Source organism: Eleutherodactylus coqui, chromosome 13 (genome assembly GCF_035609145.1).
Source record: "Eleutherodactylus coqui strain aEleCoq1 chromosome 13, aEleCoq1.hap1, whole genome shotgun sequence".
Lineage (NCBI taxonomy): Eukaryota > Metazoa > Chordata > Amphibia > Anura > Eleutherodactylidae > Eleutherodactylus > Eleutherodactylus coqui.
Genome location: NC_089849.1, coordinates 70,112,523 through 70,137,584, shown reverse-complemented (window position 1 = coordinate 70,137,584; position 25,062 = coordinate 70,112,523). Strand labels below are relative to the sequence as shown.

The following is a 25,062-nucleotide window of genomic DNA, read 5'->3' as shown; positions in this document are numbered from 1 at the left end:
GGTGTGACGGCTGACGTCTCCAGAAGCTCTTGGTCATTGAAAATAATCATCAGTCTTTGCGTGTTTCAGACTAGTTTAAAGAATGTGCAGTGTTTATTATTGGGGGAGGGTTGCTGATAAGAGAGTGGACTGAAGTTAAGCCACTTAAAGCATTTCCCAATTAACCCTTCTGTTCCCTTTGTCTTGTGTTTTGTAGAATTAATGTGCATTGTGATCTGAGTGGGAAAGAGAGGTTATATTGGAAGGATTTGAAGAAAGCAGATTTTACAAGAGGAACACTACTGTGTCCAGAAACTTCGGATAGGATAGACTTGGTAGGTAGAATAGAATGAGGGATCAGTACAGGATGTTTTGGAATATGCAAAACATGTAGAAACATTTACAAAGAAAAGGATCAGGAAAAGTTGCAGAAAGAAATGTCGGGTTATGGACAGATAAGCAGAAATGAGTATGGTAAGATAGACTGTAGAAAGTTTTCAGAAGACGAGCAGGAAACCCAGCAGAAAGAAAGGTGTTAGGTGCTAGTTTTTGCTAGGAGGTGGTATAACGTAAGAAAGAGATTCAAGATGAGAAAGTATAGTGGGAGATGTGTATTGCTTATGAACAATGTGTTGACTACAGCCCCTCCCTGTAATGGCAGCCACACTTGCAATGGTTAAAACCCCACATAGTTTGACTCTGCAGCAAATTTGGTGAGCCCTGCCCCCACCCTGAAGTTACTTTCCCCCATGTGCTCACTTTCAGGGTGTGATGTTACTTCCAGTCCCTCCCCATCCGGGACAGGACCTGGCCCCGCCCCTTCCTCCAGTGGCCATTTTGCTTCACCTGGAAGTGCTGCCGCCCCTGGCCCCGCCCCTTCTTCCTCCGGCAGCCATCTTGCCTCACCTGGGAGATTTGTACCCCGCCCCTTTCTGCCTCTGGCGGCCATTTTGCTGCACTTGGGAGGCCTACATTCCCCAGTGCCACTGTATCCAGTGCTAACATCATGATTGTCTGAAGTAAGGTTTGTTTGACCAGACTTTGTTACACTCCAAGATGTGGCCACTTTGGATGTGTGATAAGTTCAGGGAAACAAACCTTTGTGAAGATGCAGCTTGGGACATAGTAGATGAATAAGCTGGTTTATAGTGTATGGAAGATTGGAGTTGATGCATGGGGGACAGAGGCCAGGAATACATGACAGGGGACGCTCTCTCATGTTCCCAGGGGCTCTGTTTTCCACTGCCCGCTTCTCCAATGGATGCTCAGACAGATGATGTTATGGAAGGCTCCTACAGATGGAATAATTTCCCTATAGTCACCCAGCAAACTTTTTCATGCAATTTGATGAAGTAATTTTACTTTTTATGTGAAGAAAGAGGGATTGAATTGCCCAGAGTAGGATGTTAATTCATCCGTATTCTTTAGATGGATTACAGATGGATTACACCCAAGGATACTAAGGGAACTAATTGACGAGATAGCTAGGCCGCTATACCTAATATTTCTAGACACTATCAAGACCGGAGTAGTACCATTGGATTGGCGCATTGCCAACGTGGTTCCAATTTACAAAAAAGGGAGCAAAAGTGAGCCTGGAAACTACAGGCCAGTAAGTCTCACTTCAGTAACGGGAAAAATCATCGAGGGGATTCTGAGAGACGCCATCGATGAGTACCTCAAGGAAATTAAGGGAATAACTCCTCACCAGCATGGATTCATGAAGGGTCGCTCATGTCAGACAAATCTGATCAGTTTCTACGATGAAATAAGCTCTAAGCTGGACCAGGGAGAATCTATTGATCTTGTATATCTGGACTTCTCTAAAGCCTTTGACACTGTGCCACATAATAGGCTAATATACAAAATGAGGCAGCTCGGACTGGGCGAAAACGTGTGTAATTGGGTAAAAAATTGGCTCAATGATAGAAAGCAGAGGGTGGTAATAAATGGTGCGTACTCTGATTGGACCACAGTCGCTAGCAGGGTGCCACAGGGTTCAGTATTAGGCGCCACTCTGTTCAACATATTTATCAATGACCTGATAGAGGGGCTGCACAGCAAAATATCAATATTTGCAGATGACACAAAACTATACAATATAATTAATGCAAAGGAGGACAATGTGCGGCTACAAACGGACCTGGATAAGCTGGGGGCTTGGGCAGAAAAATGGCAAATGAAGTTCAATGTTGAAAAGTGTAAGACTATGCACATGGGCAAGAGGAACGGATGTCACCAATATTCACTTAATGGGGTACTGCTAGGGAAAAGTGATATGGAAAAGAATCTGGGGGTATTAGTGGATAATAGACTAAACTGGAGTAACCAATGCCAGTCAACTGCTGCAAAGGCTAATAAAGTTTTGAGATGCATTAAAAAGAGGTATAGGGGCGAAGGACGAGAACATCATCCTCCCATTATATAAGGCACTTGTCAGGCCTCACATGGAATACTGCGTACAGTTCTGGTCACCGGTGCTCAGGAAAGATGTCACAGTGCTTGAGGGGGTTCAAAGAAGGGCAACTAAACTAATACATGGAATGACGGGACTGGAATACCCAGAGAGGCTATCCAAATTGGGACTATTTACTCTTGAAAAAAGAAGGTTAAGAGGCGACCAAATAACCATGTATAAGTACATGAGGGGACAACACATGGATCTCTCCCGCGATCTGTTTACACCAAGGACCACGACGGTAACAAGAGGACACCCGCTACGATTGGAGGAAAGTAGGTTTCATCACCAACATAGAAGGGGATTCTTTACTGTAAGAGCAGTTAGACTGTGGAACTCTCTACCGGAGGAAGTGGTGATGGCAAAATCCATAGAGGAGTTTAAAAGGGGACTTGATGTCTTTCTGGAGAAGAAGGATATTACAGGATATAAATATTAGGTTAAGTGTCAATCCTGGTATACAGGCAGGTAGGAACTATTAGGGGTTGATCCAGGGAACAGTCTGATTGCCATTAGGGAGTCGGGAAGGAATTTTTTCCCCAAAAGGGCTAATTGGTTTCTGGCCTTGGGGTTTTTTGCCTTCCTCTGGATCAACACAGGAGGATAGACAGGCTGGACTAGATGGACATTGTCTTCATTCAGCCTTACATACTATGTTACTATGTTAGTTTTTTCCCTAAGTCTTTTGTATATTCTAGTGTCAGTCTAAACTGAAGCTATAATTATATTCAGACAGGAGAGTGAAAGTTAAACGCTGGACGTTCCCTGAAATACTATTACACTGGGTGACATAAAATTTTACTTGTGCTGCACCCCCTTGTGTTAAAAAATGCTAACTGTGACCTGGGAAAAAAAAAGAAAAAAAAAATTTTTAAGGAGATTTTCGCTCAGGCTTCGCTGCGTACAATGTCACCTTGACCTACAAAGTGCTTGTTTTTGTGCCTCTTGGTTTCCTTTTTCAACGTTGTACTAGTTTGAACGCGATTACTTTTTTTCCATTGAGTATTCTGGTTCAAAAGGGGGGAGGCATAGGTGATCTGGGACATAGATGATCTAGGTGTAGATCAGCTATTGGGTTTTTTAAAAAAAAAAATAAGATAAAAAGGAAATAAATGATTTTGTGCTACAAGATACCGTGCCATGTGAAATAGAACATCAACACGATTATTTAGTACTAATACAGTAAGAAACTGCAGGTATGCAAACAGTTACCGGAACCTCTGTTGACAATGTATATGTTGAGCTTTTTGCAGATGGTACCAGGGTGAGGATTGATGACTCCACATCGGATATGCAGTGGTGACACAACAAGATGTCCTAGAAGCAGAAGCTCTGCCTCCGCATGTCTCAGCACAAGAAGCGGAATTGAAGGCCCTCACTGAGGCGAGTAGAGTGGCGAGAGGTAAGACGGCAACCATTTACACTGACTCCTGGTATGCATCTGGCATAGCTCATGATTACGGCCCAAAATGGAAGGCCAGACAGTTTTTACCTTAGCAGGACAACCAATTGAGAATGGTGCAGCGGTGCAGAGTCTCATGGAAGGCCCTACTTCTACCTGACAAAGTTGAGAGTTCGCACCGATTCCTACCCTGGAGAAGCAAGAGACGACACCCTCGCCAACAGCACAGAAAAGGCAGCGGCCCTCAAGCCTTGGAAGAAAGAAGAAAGATACTGACAGCATGAGTCAGTGGTAAAAACTTTGGACATTGACAAAATTTGGACTTTGATATGCTAAAGACTTTTACAGTTACAAGCCAGCAAGGAAGGAAAGGATAAATGGACTAATATGGGAGCAGCAGAAACAGGACAGCGTGTGGTGAACAGTCAACAGCACTTGCCCACCACAGTTCCTGTATCTCATGATGGCCAGCTGATGGACGGAAAGACCCACCTAGTAAAGCAGCAATGACGACGACGCTTGAAAGAGGACGGGCGACTTCTGGGTTCTCTGTAGCTGCTGCATCATTTGTCCAGTTTAGCATGATCTATGCCATAGGTGAGTCAGGGCAGAAGTAAATTTGCCACATCACACTTGCCGGGACCACTCTACCCATTTCAGGGATTGTAAATTGACTACGTTCAGCTCCCACTTGTTGGGAAGTATGAATACGTCCTTGTTGTTGTTGATGTCTTTGCAGGTTGGAGGCCGACCCTGTTACCAAGGCAAACAAGTAGGTAACCGCAAAGAAGCTCATGAACGAGGTAAACTGTGAATATGGGGTACCAGAAGGGATTCAGAGTCAGACAGAGGTATAAACTTCACAGGTGAATGTAACATGTCATGTCTGCTCTGGGTGTATCCCAGGCCTTTTACATACTCTACCATTTTTAGAGTAGTGAAAAGGTGGAGAGACTTAGTGGCACGCTAAAAAGTAAGATACTTAAAAATGACGCCACTTTAGAAAGACTGTCATCCAATAGCCCTATTCAGTGTTAGATATGAACCCAGGGGGGATCATACATTATCTCCCTACGAGATTGTTTGGGCTAGCCCCAAGGCTAGGTCGTTACTATCCTCAGTAGTTACAATTACAATCTGATGTGTTGACTGAGTATGTGATTTCCGTTGTTAAACCACTAACCAAAGCCTATGCACAGGTGTTCTCTTCCAGACTCAGAGGCAGACACTGGGACACATATCTTGCAGCCTGGGGATTGGGTGTGCATCAAGAAGTTCCTCAGGAAGCACCCTCTTGAGCTCCGATTTGATGGTCCCTACCAGGAGCTTCTGACTACTGCCACAGCTGTGAAACTAGCCGAAAGACTTACATGGATCCATGCTTCATACTGTAAGAAAGCTTCACATCTGGGAGACCAGTCTTAGTTGTGCCAAGGACATTACTCTGGTTAGGGCTAGTGAGAGAGGAGGGTGGCAACTGGAATCCTTAGTCGGAAGAATATGGGGGTATGGTTACCTTCTAGTATAACTCGTCCAATGCTCAAGTAGCTGCATATTCCTTCGACTATTGTACTGTGGTCCCGTGTCTAGGCGCAAGATCCCACCGCAGGCCAGATTTAGCTCAGTCCAGCTGGTTATATGACTTATATACCCGGGGAATACAATATGTTTGCGCCACTGATAACGTCTGGGGAGAAGACTGCCGTTATTGGGGATTAGTGGGATGGAACACAGGAACAGACTGGTCCTATAAACCGCGAAGTGCCTTAAATAAGAAAGATAAGAGCGGGAAATCCCTAATTAGTCGTATAACCCTCCTTGAGAATAATAAGGACAGCAGGTATTGGAAGGCTGAACTTAGTATGTTGCTTGGTTTTAATGCGGTTTTTACGCTAACCATGGGAGATCCAAGCCCGAGGAACGAGGGGGACTTACAGTCTGGGGACATACCGGTACGGGAGGACAGATCCCTTAGGGAAGTTTAAAATAAGGGGTATGGTAGATGCACCCGAATGGAAGCCTTCACTTAGTCCCTTGCCCATAATTAACCCCCTCCGCCGTAAGATAAAGACCTTGACGAACATGATGATCATAGCCGACCCTACCTTTGAGGACACCTTGACAGTAGCGACTGGCTACTCTGACCAGAATCTCTGGTTGGAGTTGATGAGGTACAATGCTAACAGGAGACACAAGTCTAACTGTTGCGTGTGCGGTAGTGCCCGACTACAGTCGGGGATGGTCCCCCTAAATCTCCCGGTAGATGCTGAAGAGTGGTTTATTAGTCTCTTCACGAACATTTCCGCTAATTACACTGTCCGTGAGAAGTGGAAGAGGGAATACTCTATAACTAAAGTGTTTTGCACCGGAAAGAGTATTACTGACTACCCTGGAAACTACACCTGCCAGGCAAATAGGCAGGGTGGAGGGAGATTTTTGGGGAACTCACTAACGGGTATTGCTCCTCCTATGGTACGATAGGAGGGGAATGGATGCAGAATCAGGTCCAGTCCTCAGGAGACGTTTACTGGCTTTGTGGAGACATGAGGTAGAGGACCCGCCTGGAGGGTAATTGGACAGGGGAGTGTGCCTTAGTAAAGCCCTTATGCTCCTCCACATCCTGTCAGACAGCATTGAGGATAATGAGGTTACCCCCAATAGTTACTTTATCTCGATCCAACTCAGTCTGTGTTTTGTGGTTATCCTGTCATGTTGGTCTATCCTTGTTTTCCGCATAGGTACGGCGGTTCCTTCCATTCTTGTCACTAGGTAGTGTAGGGTCAGTGCAGGCGGCCTGGACGTGTTCACCATCCGGACTATCTCCAGGAGGGACATTGGTGTGGGTGAAGATTAGGGAGTCCCACGCCGTGCGTACCTGTGCACGCTACTAGTATTGTAACATTATACTAGAGCGAGAAGAGAGACTTCTGGTGGTAGTTTTGATCTACACGTGTACATTGACGTCATAGGATAGCCAAGGGGGGTACCTGACGAGTTTTAAAAATAGAGACCAAGTTAAAACTAGAATCGAGTCCATTTTCCTGATCATTATGGTAGATAAACGTTGACTGGATTAATTATGTTTATTATAATTAGCAGCGGTTTATAAATTATACTAGAGATGGCTTATAGGGACTAGTCGACCAATAGGACCTACTTCGACTATGACTTTTCAAAATAGAATGACCTTAGATATGATTTTAGCTAAAAAGGGGAGTGTCTGTAAGATGATAGGGGAGACTTGTTGTACCTATATCCTAGACGACACGTGACCCGCAGGTAAAGACGCACTTGCCATTAAGAAGCTGACCGCACTAACTAAAAAGAGCTAACCTTTGGGACCAGCACTCGCCATGGATGAGCGGGTGGTAAAGGATCCTGGCACAGACGGGCGTCGCTGTTGTATGTGAACTGATGATTACATTTTCTGTTCTAGTCTGCTGTGTTATCCCCTGTGTCAGAGACCTGTGAAACTGATGCTGGAAAAGCCGCTCCCACCATGAGTTTGCTGAATGCATCCCCAGAAGGAGTGGACAAGTCCTACACCCCCTTGAAGACCCTAAAACGAACCTTCAACGCGCTCCAGTTATAGGCTCACACGCAGAGAACTGAGAAAATTAGATAGAGAGTTAGAGGATAGACATTTTAAGGGGGGGATTGTGATAGACATGATGATTAGTTAGTGTAAAATGTCTATCGATTTGTACTAAACTAGACGTATTATGTGTGTTTTGTGACTTCAGCCTAATGTGGAACTCTGCTGCATAAGGAAAGAGTTAAATCACAGTGTTATATGTTATTGCTTGTATTCAATACTGAGTGTTTCCCCAGTCCTTTCCCATCCCCCACATAGAAACTTCTCCATAATCCAGCTCACAACAAAGAGATACAAACATGTGCTCAAAACTGAAAGTACGTAAGACAAAGACTTGCTTATACATTGGACTTGAGAGAAGGTGGGCAGGAAGGAGGGGGGATTCTATATGATCCGACAAATGAGAATCCTATATGTTACTGATGTAATCTGTTGCACGCCCATTAAAGGGTGTGCACACTATACAATTTGAAAGCTACAAAATACCCCGAAACCTGCTGGAGAAAACCATAATCCAGATCACTATTAGGTTCAATAGAACCTAATAGGTGTGGGCAACACAGCGGATTTCCGCCGCGTATTACGCGGCAGAAATCCGTCCGTGGGAAGGAGGCCTAAGGCTGGGTTCACACAGGGCGGATTTGCTGCGGTTTTGCCGCGGTTTTTCTGTTGCGGTTTTGCCGCAGAAGAAATGCTTCTGTGGCAAAACCTCTTCAAAGGTTAATTTTGGCTTGCAGATTTTCCTGCGGAAAAATCCGCAGCGCTTTTTTACTTTTGCAGCGTATTTTGGTGCGGATTGTGCTGCGTCCATAGAGGTCTATGGACAAAAAAGCGCTGCGGAAAAGGCAGAAGAATGGACATGCTGCTTCTTTTAAAACCGCGCCGCAGTTGCATTTCCGCACTGCGACTGTGCAGAAAAAATCCGTCCTGTGAGAACAGCTTTTTGGCAAATCTCATTTGTGCTGCATTGCACTGCAAACGCAGCGGTTTTGCCGCAGTGCGGATATGCAACGGCAAACTGCGGCAAGACCGCAGCAAATCCGCCCTGTGTGAGCCCAGGCTAAGGCTACTGTCACGCAGCATGCTTAACTATTCTATGCATTTGCGCACCAAAGGTTCTAATAGAAATCAATGGGAGGTGCGCAAATGTGCACATAATCCACAAGGAAATATGTAATACACTGCTTAATTCCACTGGAAAAAGAACACATCTGGAACTCAGATTAATTAGCCAGTTCAATTGGTGCGTTCTTGTTTGCCTTGCGTAATCGATCATAATCTGCGAACAGTAAAAGTACAGCAAAATACTCTTGCCAAAATTCCTGTTCCGTGCGCAAAAATTAACCCCAGACTGTCGGATGAGCGGTCCATCTCTGTCTACGGTCCGGTCTCACTCCTCTCCCATCAACCGAGTACGGAATGGCAATGCATACTTGCTGCGTTGCGCCAATCCCCATGTATTATCTTTGTATGTATGGACACATGATGTACGCCAAGATAGAACATGTCGCGAATTTTTTTTTTTACACGGCGAGTGTACGTGGCACAATAAAAATATATGGGAGATTGCCGCTGCATAGCAAAACGCGCAAAAACTGCGTGCATAATACACAATGAGTATACGTCCTTGCGAAGCCTGCCATTAATAGGCCGAGCTGGACGGACATATGTCTTTTTTTCCGGCCTTCCATACTCTATTATGTTAATAGGCGAGTCTACTTGTTGCTTCTGTAATATTTCTACAACCCTGAACAAACTTCCACACCCTATAAGGACGTTTTTCACATTCGACCACTAGGTGTCACTATTTCCACATGCAGCGCCGTATCTACAGCTGCCCGGCAGATGTCGCTGCTTAGAGATGAGTGCGGCCTGCTCCAGCTCCTCCAGCCGCGGCCTCGCCTGAGATTCCATCCGTACAAAGAGGCAGCGGCCCCGGCGCGGGCAGCATGGAGGTGCGCGGCTGACAGGTGAGTTCTGGAGCGTGGAGGCCGGAGTCAGTCGGTGTGTGAGCGGCTGACCCCGTCCTGTCTTCGGGCAGGTACCTCCGGCATTGATTTATTAGTGCCAGGACGGGTGTGACATGTCGTCCTGCAATATGGCTGCAGGTAGCTGCTCCCCTGTAGAAGGGCACAGCTGGCACTACACAGAGGGCATGGCAGCAGCTGCAGGTAGTGAGCAGCCCTGCCCCCTCCTGGTCACCAGTGGGGGGGCAGTGCCAACAGGGGGGCGCCTGGTGCCTCTGATCACGCAGAGAGGGGCGCCCGCTGTTGGACTTTTGGCCTAACGACTATTTTAATGGTGTCCTATAAACAAGTCCCGTCGGGGGTCTCACTCACCCGCTGCAGATTTGGTGACGTTTTTGTTTCCGTCCCAATCGCAGGGGATTGGCACGTATGGGCATGCTGGCATCGTCGTTCTACCGGGATCTGTGAATGATTCCACGTACGGGTAGTGGAGGGCGAAGCGGGCTCGCTGCAACAAAAGTTTTCTCTGCGACAATCGCGATTTTACGTTTTCTACTTTAAAGGGGATTTCGAGGTTAACTTTTTTCTAATTGTAGCAAATGTTAACTTTTTAAAAAAGAACTTCTTATTACTGGTTGGATTCCCGCCAGTCCGGAGCTGCCGCTCCACTGGGCTCTGCCAACACGACTGCAGCAGTGACATGTCCGTATGTATATATACCCCGTTTCCCTGAAAATAAGACAGCATGATTTTCCAGAATTTTTGAGGATGCAAAATGATTTTTCAGGCTTTTTGAGGATGCTTGAAATATAAGCCCTACTCCAAAATTAAGCCCTGCTAACAGTTAATTAAAAAAGTCAATTTAAATAGTGTCCAGGCAGCTATACATGTAAAAAAGTTAAACCTTTTTAAAACAAAAAATAATATAAGACACCGTCTTATTTTCGGGGAAAACAATATATATAATGCTGCAGCCACTCACCGTCCTCCGGGGTTTTATGCAGTTCACAAAAAGTTGAAAAGAAAAAGTAAAAAAAAAACCCCACAAAATTCACTGTCTTCAAGGCCGGCTTCATACGGGCATATTTGCGCTTGCTATACACAGAGAACAGAATCCATTGACTTCAAAGGGTTTGTTCACGTTGTGCATTTTGTGTATTTCGGTTGCGACAAAAAAAAAAAAAATATATATAGAACATGCTCTATTTTTCTGCGGATTTGCACAACAAAGGTCCCCATTGAAGTTAATGGGGGGGGGGGGGGGGGTGCGCAATAGGCAAGGAGATGCGTGAAACACTGCGTAATTCGCCCAGAAAAAAAAAGGAACACATTTTGAACAAATAAGCCATTTCCATCAGTGCGTTCGTTGGCTGCGCACAAATAAGCATGAAAGTGTACATTAAATATATACGTGCAAAAAGGCCTCGCTCAGTGCGCAAAAATGCAGCGCTGAGGTGCGTGCAATTGCACTTTCGCCTGTGTGAAACCGGACTTACTGGCTCTGCTATTACATTATCATGTAAGTTATTCCACATTGTAAGGCCGCCTGCACACGGGCGGAAATCCCGCCGCGGGATTTCCGCCACTGAAAGCCTGCATAGGAGTGCATTACAATACGCACTCCTATGCAGACAGCCGCGGTTTGGCCGCACGAAATGTCGCGCGGCAAACAAACCGCGGCATGTCCTATTTCTGTGCGGGGCTCGCAGAGCCTCACACAAAAACGTCACTCACCCAGCCGCCGGCTCCGGTCTGCGCATGCGCCGGCTGCCCAGCAGCCGGCACATGAAAGAGCCGGGGCCGCCAAGTGCGGGTGAGTACGCGCTCGTCCCTGCAGGCGCTCGGGTCGGGTCCCGCGGCGAGAATTCTCGCCACCGGATCCGACCCGCCCGTCTGCAGGCGGCCTTAATGACATAAAAGCAGCCAGAATTGCTGGAGCTACTGTGGGGGGTCACTATTATTGCTGGCACTACTGTGGGGGGGGGGGGGGGGGGTCACTATTATTGCTGGCACTACTGTGGGGGAAGGTCACTTATTGCTAGGGGTGGGATAAGGGGGGCGCTAAATTTACTGGGGCTACTGTGGGGGGTCCCTATTATTGCTGGAGCTACTGTGGTGGTGGTGGGGGTCATTATTATTGCTCAGGCTACTGGGGGGGGGTCACTATTATTGCTGGGGCTGGTATAGGGGGGTGCTAATTCTACTGGGGCTACTGTTAGGGGGGGGCACTATTTCTGGGGCTACTGTGGGGGGGAGGGTCACTATTATTGCTGGCTGGGGCTACTGTGGGTTGTCACTGTTATTGCTGGCTGGGGCTACCGTGGGGTCACTATTATTGCTGGGGCTGGTATAGGGGACACTATTACTACTAAGGCCACTCTACACATGGCAGCACACCTGACTTAGGGTATGTTTACACCTAGTGAAATGCTGCACAAGGTCCACAGCGGAAATGTACACAGCTAATTTTGCTTTTAAAAAAACTGTCAAACTGTAACATTAGTGCGGATTTTGACTGGAAATCACCCGTGTATTTCATAGTATGCGGCGCTCCCCCTCACCTCCTCCGAGGGCTTCCCGCTATCAGCGCTTACCGGCTTCCAGTTACCTGCATCCTGGTCAGCTGAGGTCACTACAAGCTGGTGGGAACCGGAAGCCGGGGAGCGCTGACAGTGGGAAGTCTACAGAGGAGGTTGTTGGGAAAATACTAATGCTGGGTTCACACAGGGCGGATTTGCCGCGGAAATTCCGCATGGAATTTCGCTGCGGCAAATCCGCCTGCGGCCCCTAATCTCGGGATTAGCCAGCTATGTGGACGAGATTTCTCAAAAATCTCGTCCACACGGGACGGCCAATCCGCTGCGGTAAGTCAGGCAGGAACTGCAGCCGTGGCTTTCAAATATGCAGCATGTCTATTTATATTTTCTTTCCGCTGCGGCCGCGCTCTCCTCTATGGGAGCGCCGGCCGCAGCGGAAGAGCGAGCGGCCGGGCCGCTTCAAAGCCGCCGCGGGTTATTCCGCGGCGGTTCTCCCGGCGGTAATCTCGCGGTTTTTGCTGCGGCCAAACCGCGGGATTTCTGGCGGGAATACGCCCCGTGTGACCCCAGCCTAAATGTCTGATTATTTAGATTTCATTCAGCCGTTTTAATTACAATTCTGAGCCTTTGACCAGAATATACGGAGTAGATGGCCAAACCAGTTCTATGTGCAAATCAGAAGAGAGGTCCACCCTTTTGATGTGCAAATTGTATTGACTTGGACACAAGGTGAACCCAACATGATGGACACCTAAGATGACATCCAGGTCTAGGAGAGGTGGAATTAAGTTTGTATTCAGACAACTTGGAGTCAATATGTATGACCATCTACAACTGTTGGATGTCCACTTCACAGGAATGTGCTGGTACCTTTTTGTTTAGAAAACATTGGTTTGTAGCCATATGGTAATCTGTGGGAATGAGGGCTTGGTCAGCCGTATTAGAATATAAAAAGGTCCTATTGTCTATAGTTAGGGGAGCAGTAGCTTTTGGAATCTAGGAGGAGAAGCTCTTGGAATCTCTGATGGAAGGATAAGAAGCTCTGGATAGTACGGACGCTTCAGAGACAGAATGAGGAGGTCATCTGTTGGACGCCTAGACGTGAGGGAAGCTTGCAGCTCCTTGCAGCAATACCGAGGTGAGGGGGAGCGCCCCATAGTATGACATCAGCTGCAGATACACGGCTGACTTCCAGTCAAAATCCGCACCAATGGTACAGAGTTTGACTGTTTTTTGGATGCAGAGATGCTGCAGAATTTGCGTCCCGTCTTTTTTTTTGCACCGACCCTGTACTTTCTATAACCACGGAGGTAAAATCATACGTCGTGATAAACCCCGCCCCTGACCACACCCCTCTGTCCCGCTTTGACCCTGGGAAAATCTGGCCACCTTACCTACCTGCTGACACCTAATTTGTAATTGACTCCTACACTTTAGAAGGAATAACACAACACAGAGATCTGAGCTAATAGTCAGACCTCCAGCGCTGCTTCTGGTATTTTCAGCCAGATACAACCTCCGGCTGGAGGGTCAGACGCAGATGTGAAGCCGGCCTGATGTGAGGGCAAGATAGAACTCATGTATTTGTACAGTCTATATCTGATCATTCCGTAAGTGAGGTACGCAGCAGGTTGTGGCCGTCTTCACTTCTGATCTGTAACTTATTTTGTAGGCTTTCTTACTGCCGTCTTCTCCTCCTCGCTCAGGACTATGGGGGAGGAATACAAGATCCAAGTTTTTGATGCTGAAACCCAAAATCTCCTCAAAACGGCTTTAAAAGGTGAGGTTTATGAAAGTCTCTGACGCTGCTTCTACATCCTGTAACGCCTCCCTGTACTTGGGGTTATACTTACCATGCTGATCTTTTTTATCCTCTGACAGAGCCATCCAGTGTGGATTTGGAGAAGGTGGCTAATGTCATCGTGGAGCAGTCACTTCGAGATGCCACGTTTAGCAGGGAGGCCGGGAAAATGTGCTACACTATAATCCAGGTAAGATGCCCTATAACAGCCACTTGAATGACAACACTTCTTGCCCCGATGCATCTTCTTTGAGAGAACTTGCCAGATATTTGCAGGATGAATGGAGGGAAATACCAGCTGAAGTGTATCAGACGTTAGTAGAAAGCATGCCACTGAGAGTTTCCAGTGTCATTAGGGCCAAAGGAGCCCCACTGAGTATTAGCATATAGAAAGGACTACTACTTTTGATTCTTGCTCAGGTGTCTAATTACTTGTGGCAGGATAGTGTACTTTCAATAACCTTTTGTCATTGGACAGTACGCAGAACCATTGGCTGCCTACCCATGCATTTTTGTTCCTATCTGAAAGCTATTGGCTCAGGCCGCCTGCACACGGGTGGATTTGTGCTGCGGGTATCTGCCTCCAGGTGCCTCAGCAAACGCCCTCCATAGCATGCTATGGAAAAGTGATTCTTCCTGCACACGACTGTAAACCATTTGCGGTTTCTGCTCACGGAGGAAAAATGGCAGCATGCTCCATCTTCCTGTGGTTCTCGCACATACAGCTTCCATTGAAGTCAATGGAAGCCGTCCGACTTGCAGCTCGTCTGCAATTGACATTGCGGATTCTACAGGAAAAGCAGTAGTTAGAAAATAAAACCGTCTGTACTGTGCTTGTCCGAAGACTGCTCGCTGCAACCATCCACAGTCCAGAAAAGAAGACTAACTGGTCCGTGAGGTCACTAGCCAGTCAGAAACAGAATCTGCTGTGGAAATCCGGCTCTGCCTTGTCCAGGTGGCCTTATTCTGTCCGGTTAAAAAAAATTTTCCCTTGCAGTAAATGTTCAGTTTCCCTGCAGCGCCACAGGGGGGCGCTCATGTAACTGCTCTCCACTCTAGCCAAGAAATGAGGATCCTGAACTGGGGACCCCTTTTATAAATGCATTTCCTAATTGGGTATATGAAAATACATTTTCTGAACTCCATAAACTCTTTCATATTGAGGCCACAGCGGAGATCAGCGTCTCCCTCTCCCCCAGAGGTAGTGCTGAACGATCTCTCGGTCACTGGCTTTCCGGCCGGCCTCCTTCTTCCCTGTTCTCCTATAATATAGGTTTGTCCTTCTATTCTTTAGGCAGAGGGTAAAGAGTCCGGTCGCAGCGTCTTTCGCTCAGCACTCTTGAACAGGCTCCAAGTTGAATATCGGAATCGGGAAGAGATGAGAGCCCGCTCCGTGCAGGAATGGGTGTGCTATGTCAGCTTCATCTGCAATATCTTTGACTATTTAAGGGTAAGTATCTCGGAATCGGCTTAATGTGTGACTGTTTTCTACATTATCTACTTCATATTGTTTGTCAGCAAAGTTAATGAACCCTGAAATATATCTATCTTCCTTCAGATCAATAATATGCCGATGCTGGCCTTGGTTAATCCTGTATATGACTGCCTTTTTCAGCTGGCGCAGCCTGAAAGCTTGCAGAGAGAGGAGGAGGTATGGCATGAGATAATTCAAATAAGACTATTTTGTAAACGGTTTATAGCCTGTCCTCAGCATAGGCCATCAGTGGTAGATGGGCATGGGTCTTCTGTGTGGGACCTGCAAAGAATTAGCTGTTTTCCGGGACAGTACTTTTGTGCACAGAGCTGATGGGTACAGGAAGCAGACAGCTCCATTCCCACTGCGGTGGCCCGACTTAGTATTACAAGCAAAGTTTCCATTCATTTCATTGAGGATAGGCTACTAATTTTAAAGCTGGTCAACTTTTTAATTTAGAGATTCATCAGTAACATTTCCCTAATTGGGGAAGGGGGGGGGGGGGAGTATGCCCTCTTATAATCAGCCAAGCTGTCAAATTATTTATGTAGAAATGAACAAAATGTAAGTATGCGGTAGGCAGCATCCGTCCATAGTGCAGCCCAGTAGGCACTGTGCACAGGATCTCTGTCGTGTGCAGGGGCAGATTGGGAACTTAATGGTCCTGGGAAAAAAATTAAAAGTGGCGCCATTTGGGACATGGTAAAATATTAGATTGGGTTTTAAAAAGATGCAAAACAAGATGGCATTGGGAGAATGTGCGAATAGTGCACAGCTTTTCATTGGGAAGAAGGACACAGCAACAGAATCTTCCTTACTAAATCGATACAATACCAGAATCAGGCTTACTACATAGATACAATATCAGTAGCTAGCATACTACATAGGTATGAGAGCAGGACTAAACTTACAACTTAGGTGTGGTAACAAAACCAAGCATACCACATACTTACTAGGTAGATACGGTACCAATTCAGAGCTCAAAATATAGCTACAGTTCCGAAACCAAGCTTACTACATTGATACAATATGAGAACCAAGCTTACGACATTGATACAAGACCAGAAACAAGCTGACTACATAAATACAGTACAAGAAACAGTAGATACAGTACCACAAGTGCTGAAAAAAGCGCTGGGACGGAACCCCAAAACAGAGCTATTCACAGTCATTAGTGAAACAGACACCACTTTAGTGTTGGTTTGACAAGTGTTCTGTTCGTTTAAGTAATATTTGCGTATAGAATAACATAGTTGACTATACTAATACATAGTATCTAACACAGTCAACTACATTATTTTAGGCCTCCTCACAAAGACATTTTTGCACTAAACGCTGTACACAATGCTCCCATTCATTTCAATGGGGCTGCTCACACAAGCGTCAAAACGCAGCGTTTCCAACATTGCGCTTTGACAGCGCTGCATGTTGTATCTTTGGTTATTTTCGACTCTGTGTTGAAATGATTGAGCAAAAACGCAGCACAACTTGGCACCGCGTTTTTGGCAGCTCTAAACGCCCTAGCTACACTGCCTGAGGGGAAAAGAAATCCATACTCTCCTAGCAGATGCCGTCGGGTCCCTGCAGCTGCTCTCTGTAGCTCTGTCAGGCTGCCTTGCAATCCCCGACAGATCATCTTTCTGGTAACAGGGATTGGAGACCCCACCTCCAGTAAGAGATTGCTCCGATTGGCTGAGGCGCTTGACCAGTCCTAGCCATTCATTGAATGGCTCAGCCAATCAGAGCAATCTCTTACTGAAGGCGTGGTCTTCAATCCATGTTACCACCAAAAGATGGTCTGTTGGGGATTACAAGTCCCGGGAAGCCTGCACAGAGCTACGGAAAGCAGCGTCGGGGACCTGACTGCGCCAACTAGGTGAGTATTACTTTTTTTTTTTAAGCTGACAACGCTGGCAAAATACATGCCAGCGCTGCTGAAAACGCAGTAAATGCAGCCTTTTTGCAATGTCGCATTTCTGCAAACGCCTATGTGAGGGAGGCGTGTGTGAACCCAGCCTTAGGGTGCATTCACACGACCGTATATCTGCTGGGTGTTCACGCCCAGCCGATATACAGCGTCTCTCTCTGCAGGGGGAGGAGGCTGGAAGAGATGGGAGCAGTGCTCTGCCTCCTCTCCGCCCCTCTGCACTATTTGTAATGAGGAGGTGGAACAGGGGCGGGGCTGAATGTCATGAATTAGCTCCACCCCATCTCGCCTCTCTTCATTGAAAATAGTGCAGGGGGGTGGAGAGGAGGCGGGATCTCAGAGCACTGCTCCTGGCTCTTCCAGCCTCCTCCTCCTGCAGAGAGAGACGACGTATATCGGCTGGGCATGAAAACCCAGCCGATATACGGTCGTGTGAATGCACCCTTAGGGTTCCATTCAGACAGTGGAATTCGCTACCGAAATTTCCATCTCTAACAATTGTGTCAAAATCTTTGCCTTTTTGCCGTGGACTGTCAATAGGCAAAATCCGCATGCGGAATTCTGATACATTTTCGCATCACCTTTTGGCAGCAGCCGGAGCGGAAATGCGTTGTAATTTCGCACATGGATAAATCTGTGTGCAGATCCATCGCAAAACCGCATGTATGATACTCCAAGTTTGGGTCCGTAGACCTGCGGTCTAGTTGGGCCACACTTCTGCACTCTGTATGTAAAAGGGATAGTGCAGAAGTTGTGTGGTCTGGCCCTTATTCACTTCGGCTGTCAGTAGTCTCAAGATACCTACCTGCACATGGTGCTGACTTGCTGCGGTTTTTAAAGGACCCATCTGTTGAAGTGTGTGTGTATGTGTGTGAGTGTTAGTGTGTGTTACACCTTGGTTAGTTATTCCTTTCTATCTGAAATTCCTGGCCACTTTCTCAGGTGATTTCAATTCTGACCACCTCAGATCTACTTTGGGTTATGCTGTCTGAAACTAGGCAGTTGCTCAGTTTGTGTGATGCGGTTACATGAACCTACTACAGAAACTGCCTAGAGGGGGGACACGGGAACTCCTATCACAGTTTCTGATGGTGATCATACAGGTCCTGTCACACGGGTCTAATAGAGGAAATCACAGCTCATCCTCCGGACTGTAGCTTATTTAGGTGAATATAGAAGTTAATTATAATAAACTGTTCCCCCAGCAAGCAGAAATAGTATTGCCTTTATCTAATGCATCATGGGATAGATTTGAAAGTGAAAGTAAAAACATCTCACTGTGAAGATGGTGCCTGACAGGCATCAGAAATAGCAAACAGGTGAGGGGGCAGGGATGGAAAAATCTGTTTTTGCTGGAGTGGCCCTTTACATTCATAGGAGCTGTTGTGCACATTTGGAATCTATCATGTGATGAATCTGGCACAGCTCGATGGCTTTCATTATGAACACATGCCACAGCACATAAAGCACTAGAGCCTCGCAGAGTGTTAAGGCAGCAGAAATGCAGTCCTAAGCTCTCACTCACTCACTGAAGGTTGCGAGTTCAATCCCTGAATGGTTCAGGTAGCCGGCTCAAGGTTGACTCAACCTTCCATCCTTCCGAGGTCAGTAAAATGAGTACCCAGCTTGGTGGTGGTGGTGGTGGTGGTGGGGTAATAAATAAATGTCCTGAAAGTGCTGCGGAAAAAGTTGGCACTATGCAAATAACAAGATTTTTTTTTTTTATAGGTTTTGCAAGATGATGATTAGAGATGAGCAAACCTACGCGTTTTGAGTAATTACTCGATCGAGCACCGCGATTTTCGAGTACTTCCGTACTCGGGTGAAAAGATTTGGGGGGCGGGGGGAGGCATGGTGGAGCAGGGGGTAGCAGCGGGGAACAGGGGGGAGCCCTCTCTCTCTCCCTCCCGCCCCCCACTCCCAGCTGCAACCCCCCACTCACCCACGGCGCCCCCCGCATCTTTTCGCCCGAGTACGGAAGTACTCGAAAATCGCGGCGCTCGGGCAAAAAAGGGGCGTGGCCGAGTATGCTCGCTCATCTCTAATGATGATGTAAAATATATAATGTCAGTGTACCATTTGTTACAAGATGAGCACTCACCGAGCTTTGCATTTGTCTGCAGGTGGACTGTCTGGTGCTACAATTGCATAAGGTAGGGGAGCAGTTGGAGAAGATGAATGCACAAAGGATGGATGAGCTTTTTTCTCTTCTACGCGATAGCTTCCTTCTACAAGGTGGACTAGGATCATTAGCCCAATTGCTACTGCTTGAAATGATAGAATATCGAGCAGCAGGCTGGAAAATGACAGATGCGGCACAAAAGTATTACTACAGCGAGGTGTCGGACTGACGCTAGCGGACCGCGTCTTACTGAAATGGGTCATCGCACTGCCAGTGGAGTTAGGAACACATTGCAATAATTTTGACCTTCTGACTCATTAGATACATTTGTATATTGAAATGATCGAGATTAATTTGCTGTATTTGAGGAATTTGTATTTCATACGGATTTTAAGCTTTTGTTTTTTAAGTGTATTTTAAGATATTCCTCACTCCTCTGGTAGTCGGGGGTTTTATGTGCCATGAATCCTTGATCTCGGAGAAGATACTTACATGGTAGAGCAGCTTCCTTTCAGCTTTTCATTTCGACGTTGCAAGTCTTCCCTCAAGAGGAGCCCATCTGCATCCCTGCAACATTCAGAATCTCTCACTACTTAGGAGACGTCTGCAGATCGGTACTGCCAATGTCTTGGCGGGTGGTCTCCTCCTAAATCCAGAACTTCCCGGTAACCCTGATGTACGGTAACTTCTGGCTGGCCCTTATCACTGGCTCTCAGGGTTCTTGCTCTCCTTGTGCTGTATTAGGTCATTATTGGTGGGCGAGGCGGGGAAGAAGGTTTAAGACCTTGAGTGATCTGTGTGTTATATACATGAAGGAGGAATCTGCTCAGACCCGTCATTTTAATAAGGACTCTGATGTTTCTATATAGATAAGCACAACAGCATCTGAAGTCTGTTCTCTCCCTAACCGGCTCCGCCATTCTGACTTTTTATAAACTTGCTTTTTTTTCATAACCTGATTTTTTTGGGGGTTGGAAATTGTATACTTTTCTGCATAACCTTTGTAATTCCAACAATATAGACAAAGGACGGTGCTTTTATGAAATTTTAAATAAAATAGTTTTTAATATGTTATTGATTTGGTAACTTCAGCATTTGTAGCTGATGGAGGGGCTCGAACCATCATCTCTATAAGATAACGCTGATCAAGTGAGACTCTTGATTCTGAAGACAACCCGCTAAAACACAGGGAAACCCGAGCATACACTTATGGCCCTTTTACACAGGACGATTTGCGCTTAAACGAGCGAGTGCCGTCATCGCTAGTTGTTCGCATTCGTGTAGATTGTTTAGACAGGCAGATTGCGGAGAATCGCTCGCTTCTCGCTCAGTGCTTCATATTCCTATGTGAAACACTGAGTAGGGAGCGTTTAGACGTAACGAGAAGTGAGCGAACTAGCAATGATTTTTAAGCAGGCTGAAACTGAGCGACTAACAAGTGGACGATGGCTTTGCTTTTAGATGTAGCGATTATCGTGCACTTTCGTTCCTTTTGGCTAATTTTGAGTGGCAATCGTTACATATAAATGGGCCATTTCAGTAAACGGATCTTTTAAGTGTTGTACTGCAAGACTTATCACTAGAGATGAGCGAGTATACTCGCCAAAGGCAATTGCTCGAGCGATCATTGCCTTTAGCGAGTACCTGCCTGCTCGAGACGGAAGGTTCGGGTGCCGGCGGCGGGCAGGGAGCTGCGGGGGAGAGCAGGGCGGAACGGAGGGGAGATCTCTCTCTCCCTCTCTCCCCCCCCCCCCCCCACTCCCTCCTGCTGACTGCCGCTACTCACTGCTCCCCCGCACCAGCACCCAAACCTTGTGTCTCCAGCGGGGAGATACTCGCTAAAGGCAATGCTCGCTCGAGCTATTGCCTTTAGCGAGTATACTCTCTCATCTCTACTTATCACCTTTCCACAGGATAGGGAATAAGCCTGATCGGTGGGGATCTCACTGCTGAGACCGCTGACCATCACGAGAATAGAAGTCCCATATCTTCTTCTCGACACCATGGGCTCACTACACCCACCTGCAGTGCCTAGAGGATTGAACTGAGCAGCAGTTGCACAGGCATATACATCCCGTCATTCTGTTCAATTCAATGGGGCTGAGTGAAATGGCCGAGTAGAAGCACCCGACTTTTTCCAGCAGTCCACTACAAATGAACAGAGTAGAGCTGCACATGTGTGACTGCCGATCCATTTAATCTCTTCTTCACTGTAGGGGGTGCAGTCAGAAGAGGAGGACAGTGGGAGTCTCAGTGGTAAGATCCTAACCAATCAGGCTTATCACCTATCCTATAGATCATTGATAAGTCTATTGTGGCACAATCCCATTAACCATATGAGCTCCCAGTATCGAGACCCTCTGCAATCAGTTGCTGGTATGGGATGCCTTTCAGTAAAAAGCTTGTCATGGGGTTAATGCACAAAGCTGTAGTGGACAGAGCCAGTCTACCGCCCACCGGCCAAGAAGATGTGGACTGAGGGACGATAAAGAGTCTTACCCCTTCCGCCCTTCGGATAAAACCACCTTCCGGTCTTTCCTTTCCCAGTGTACGTTGTAGACGAGGGACGTGCAGTGAAGGGTCTTTTGGGCGGTGTGAATGACGGCTGCGGTGGTGCCGGAAAGTCCGTCCTTGGACCCAGGCCCACACAGTCCCCGGTTAGCACCCAGATGAGGTACTTACCACTGGGGTAACCGGGGCTGCCAGAAGAGATGCCGCCGCCCACCAATAAGTCCTGGAAACCTCCGGCATAGGACAGCATCGCTGGAGCTCTGCCGCTGCTGTCCTGGAGGAACAGGAAAAGCACTGGTGTTTGGTGGAGGGGAGGTGCCTTTTATGCTCTGCCGTTTCCTGTCCCATCAGGTCAGCACCCTCCAGCGTATGCTGTCATGATGTCGGAGGGAAATTATGTTCTTTGTAACGTTCTTTGAATCTAAGGCCAGGTTCACATGGGATGGAATTTCCATGCGGAAAGTCCACATGGCAATGCCACCCACAGCTCCTAATCCTGGGATTAGCCAACAAAGTGTATGAGATTTTGCAAAAACCTTGCTAGCCTTATGGTTGCCTTCAAAGGGCTGATTGTAATTGTTAGACTGTATAGTAATAGTGACTTCCCATAGTGGTCCCAGTAGTAATAGTGACCCCCCCCCCCCCCCCTCTTCTAATTGGCCGGTCAGCATCCCTCCAGGCATTCCACTCCCACAGCCTGCAGCAGCCACTCCTGAGGCTGTGACTGTTGACCCCTCCACTCAGCATCCATGAGGTGTACAGGATGGTGCACACAGACAGCAGGGGAAAATAGGTCAGCAGGCACAGACTTAGCACTGCCGCCAGACCAGAGCTGCAGATTGGGTGACTGGAATGCCCGTTATGTGGCCTGCCAGCTGTGCAACGACCGAAAATTAGGCGTCGTGCTTGACGGATGCTTTAAGCCACTTCCACACAAAGTGGATTAAGTACTATTCTCTATTTCTAATTCCTGTAACAATGCAATCTTGCCATGCAAACAACACATGAATGTACAAGCGTATATCAAAGATGTTTATAGGAGACAGTCTGCTTTTGTTTAAGCCAGATTTAGATTTTCCTGAAGAAAAGTCACAAAACCCCTTTTTTTTTTTTTAGTGTGCCCAGCACAGAAGCCGCAGGCGGCTTCACCTGAGCCACGGGCTGTGAGAAGCCACGGCGGCCCACCATCCAGGAACATAGAAGGCCGCAGGCAACTCCACCAGAACCGCGGCCGGCGCAAAAGGAGTCGCGAGCGGCCTACCAGTGCATCAAGGGGCGCAGGCCCACCAGGAGCTATGCACAAGAGGCCGCGGATGGCGCATCAAGGGCCGCAGGCGGGTAGCCGGAACACAGGGGGCCCCGCAGGAGCCATGGGACGCTCAGCCCCAAACCCACAAGTCGCAAGCTGCACCAGGCGCGCGGCCCATACAAGCGCAGGCACTACATAAGCCGCAGGTGGCCGCAATGCTGCTGGCGGTATACACTGGCCCTTAGGCGCGGGCGAAGCCACAAAGCAAGCAAAAAGCACACCTGGAGACACCCAGCTACAGTCCGCATGGCAGCGAACAAAATAAACCCACATACCTCTGGACCGAGGTAGGATGGCTTCCCGGCTCCAGCAGAGCTTCTCCCCACCATCATCTGCCTTTGATGGGGCAGGGGATGCCGGACCATGAGAAAGGGGGGGAGCTCTATGACTGGCAGGTCACACTCAGTTTATCTTCTAAGGGGACACGGCCGACAACAGAGGGTTGAGTTCACCTCTCTTCGCCGTCCTCGTTGGGTTAACGGAGAGTCCTGCCTCCCCGTTATTCCTTGGTCTTCCGGAGAAAAAATAAAAAATGCAAAAGAAAAAAAGATTAGTCTCTGTAGTAGAGACAGTCCTGCCTCCTAGACACTAAGCTAAAAACTGAGCTAGCACGATGCTGCAGGAGGGGTATAGCGAGTGGAAGGACTTAACACCCTTTGTGCTTAGTGTCGCCTCCAAGTGGCAGAAGCTATACCCAAGGTCAGAGATGTGTCTCCCAATGATACAGATGAGAAAGAGACTTGTTCTTTTAACCCCTTTAGTGGCACGCTACAAAAATATCCGGGGCTTGCTGCACTGACTATGCAGTTAAACCCCTGAAGATTTCTGTGGACAGCTCTAGTGCTGTAATGCTGGCCAGGACACAGTTCTTGTGCCACTGTACACGTTTGCCACTTCGTATTACCTCAGAAAAATCTCTGGGGCTTGCTGCGCTGACATGGTAATAATAAACCTGCCCTTGAAGGGGTTAATGGATATTGGAGCAGAAGTAGTAGATGGTATTGGATATTAAGAAGCCAGTGCAGAACAAACTCTCTCTTAAAAAAAAAAATAAAAAAAAATCAGATTGCAGAATGTGTACAGGAAAAGTAATTAAGGAGCAAAAAGATTAAATATAGCCTGGAGACAACTTTTTCATACATGAAGCACCTTTTTTTCCGGTTTGGTTTTAGCAGAACCATTAGGGTGACGATCAGTAAAGATACAAAAATATATGGATTACTTACTTTTTCCGGCAGTCATCACCACCGCCCCATTTACAATGGAGGTTGCCCTCTGACCTCGGTAGGGACAGGAAGAGCCCTTAAAAGCACCTCCCGTCGACCATTCCTTAGAGGCTTTCAAATTATTACGGTGGACAATGTTTACTGAACCAAAGTTTACCTTTATTTGGTCATATTTACATTGGAAAAGAACATAAATTTTCTATAAGGGAGGGAACTATGGGCCATAGTGATGACTCCTGGAAAAAGGACTACCAGTAAGTAATCCATATATTTCCAGGTCGTCATCCCGACGGCCCTATTTACAATGGAGCAATACCAAGTTATAGGTGATTTAGGGTGGGACTACTGCCTGGAGGACTTTCCGTCCATTTCCCAGTTCTTTGTCAGACTGCACGTTAACCCTATAATGTTTAATGAAAGTACGTAGACTAGACCAGGTAGCCGCTTTTGCAAATTTGCTCGGCGGAGGCCTGGGCTTTCTCTGCCCATGAGGAGGAGAGAGATCATGTGGAATGGGCTTTAATTTTTCCTGGGGGAAAATCAAGGGCCCTAGCTTTGTACACCTCCTGGATGGCCATCCTGATCCACCTCGCAATGGTACTTTTAGATGCTGTCTTTCCTTTGCCCGGCCCCTGAAATTAGACAGAGGTTATTTTTCTGAAAAGAATGGGTAGCCTCTAAATATGGTAGAACAGCCCTTCTGACATCTAAGCTGTGGAACTCTCCCTCTCTGTCTGCCCTCTATGGAATTTGG

The 25,062-nt window shown here is 47.2% G+C and overlaps 1 protein-coding gene across 1 annotated transcript; it reads left to right on the top strand.

Annotated features, from left to right (window-relative positions):
* The first annotated feature begins 9,273 nt into the window (after nucleotides 1–9,273).
* MIF4GD (MIF4G domain containing) lies at nucleotides 9,274–20,336 on the top strand. The gene is made up of 6 exons (XM_066586467.1): nucleotides 9,274–9,404; nucleotides 13,611–13,718; nucleotides 13,820–13,929; nucleotides 15,034–15,189; nucleotides 15,298–15,390; nucleotides 19,264–20,336. The coding sequence occupies exons 2-6, from the start codon at nucleotides 13,649–13,651 to the stop codon at nucleotides 19,489–19,491; spliced, it is 657 nt and encodes a 218-aa protein (XP_066442564.1). The 5' UTR covers nucleotides 9,274–9,404; nucleotides 13,611–13,648; the 3' UTR covers nucleotides 19,492–20,336.
* The last annotated feature ends 4,726 nt before the right edge of the window (nucleotides 20,337–25,062 follow it).

Excerpts from the sequence above, each read along its gene's own strand:
- MIF4GD (XM_066586467.1), top strand. The coding sequence starts at position 13,649 with ATGGGGGAGGAATACAAGATCCAAGTTTTTGATGCTGAAACCCAAAAT. Across the intron at positions 13,719-13,819 it reads CCTCAAAACGGCTTTAAAAG|AGCCATCCAGTGTGGATTTG; the intron begins GTGAGGTTTATG and ends ATCCTCTGACAG. Across the intron at positions 13,930-15,033 it reads TGTGCTACACTATAATCCAG|GCAGAGGGTAAAGAGTCCGG; the intron begins GTAAGATGCCCT and ends TCTATTCTTTAG.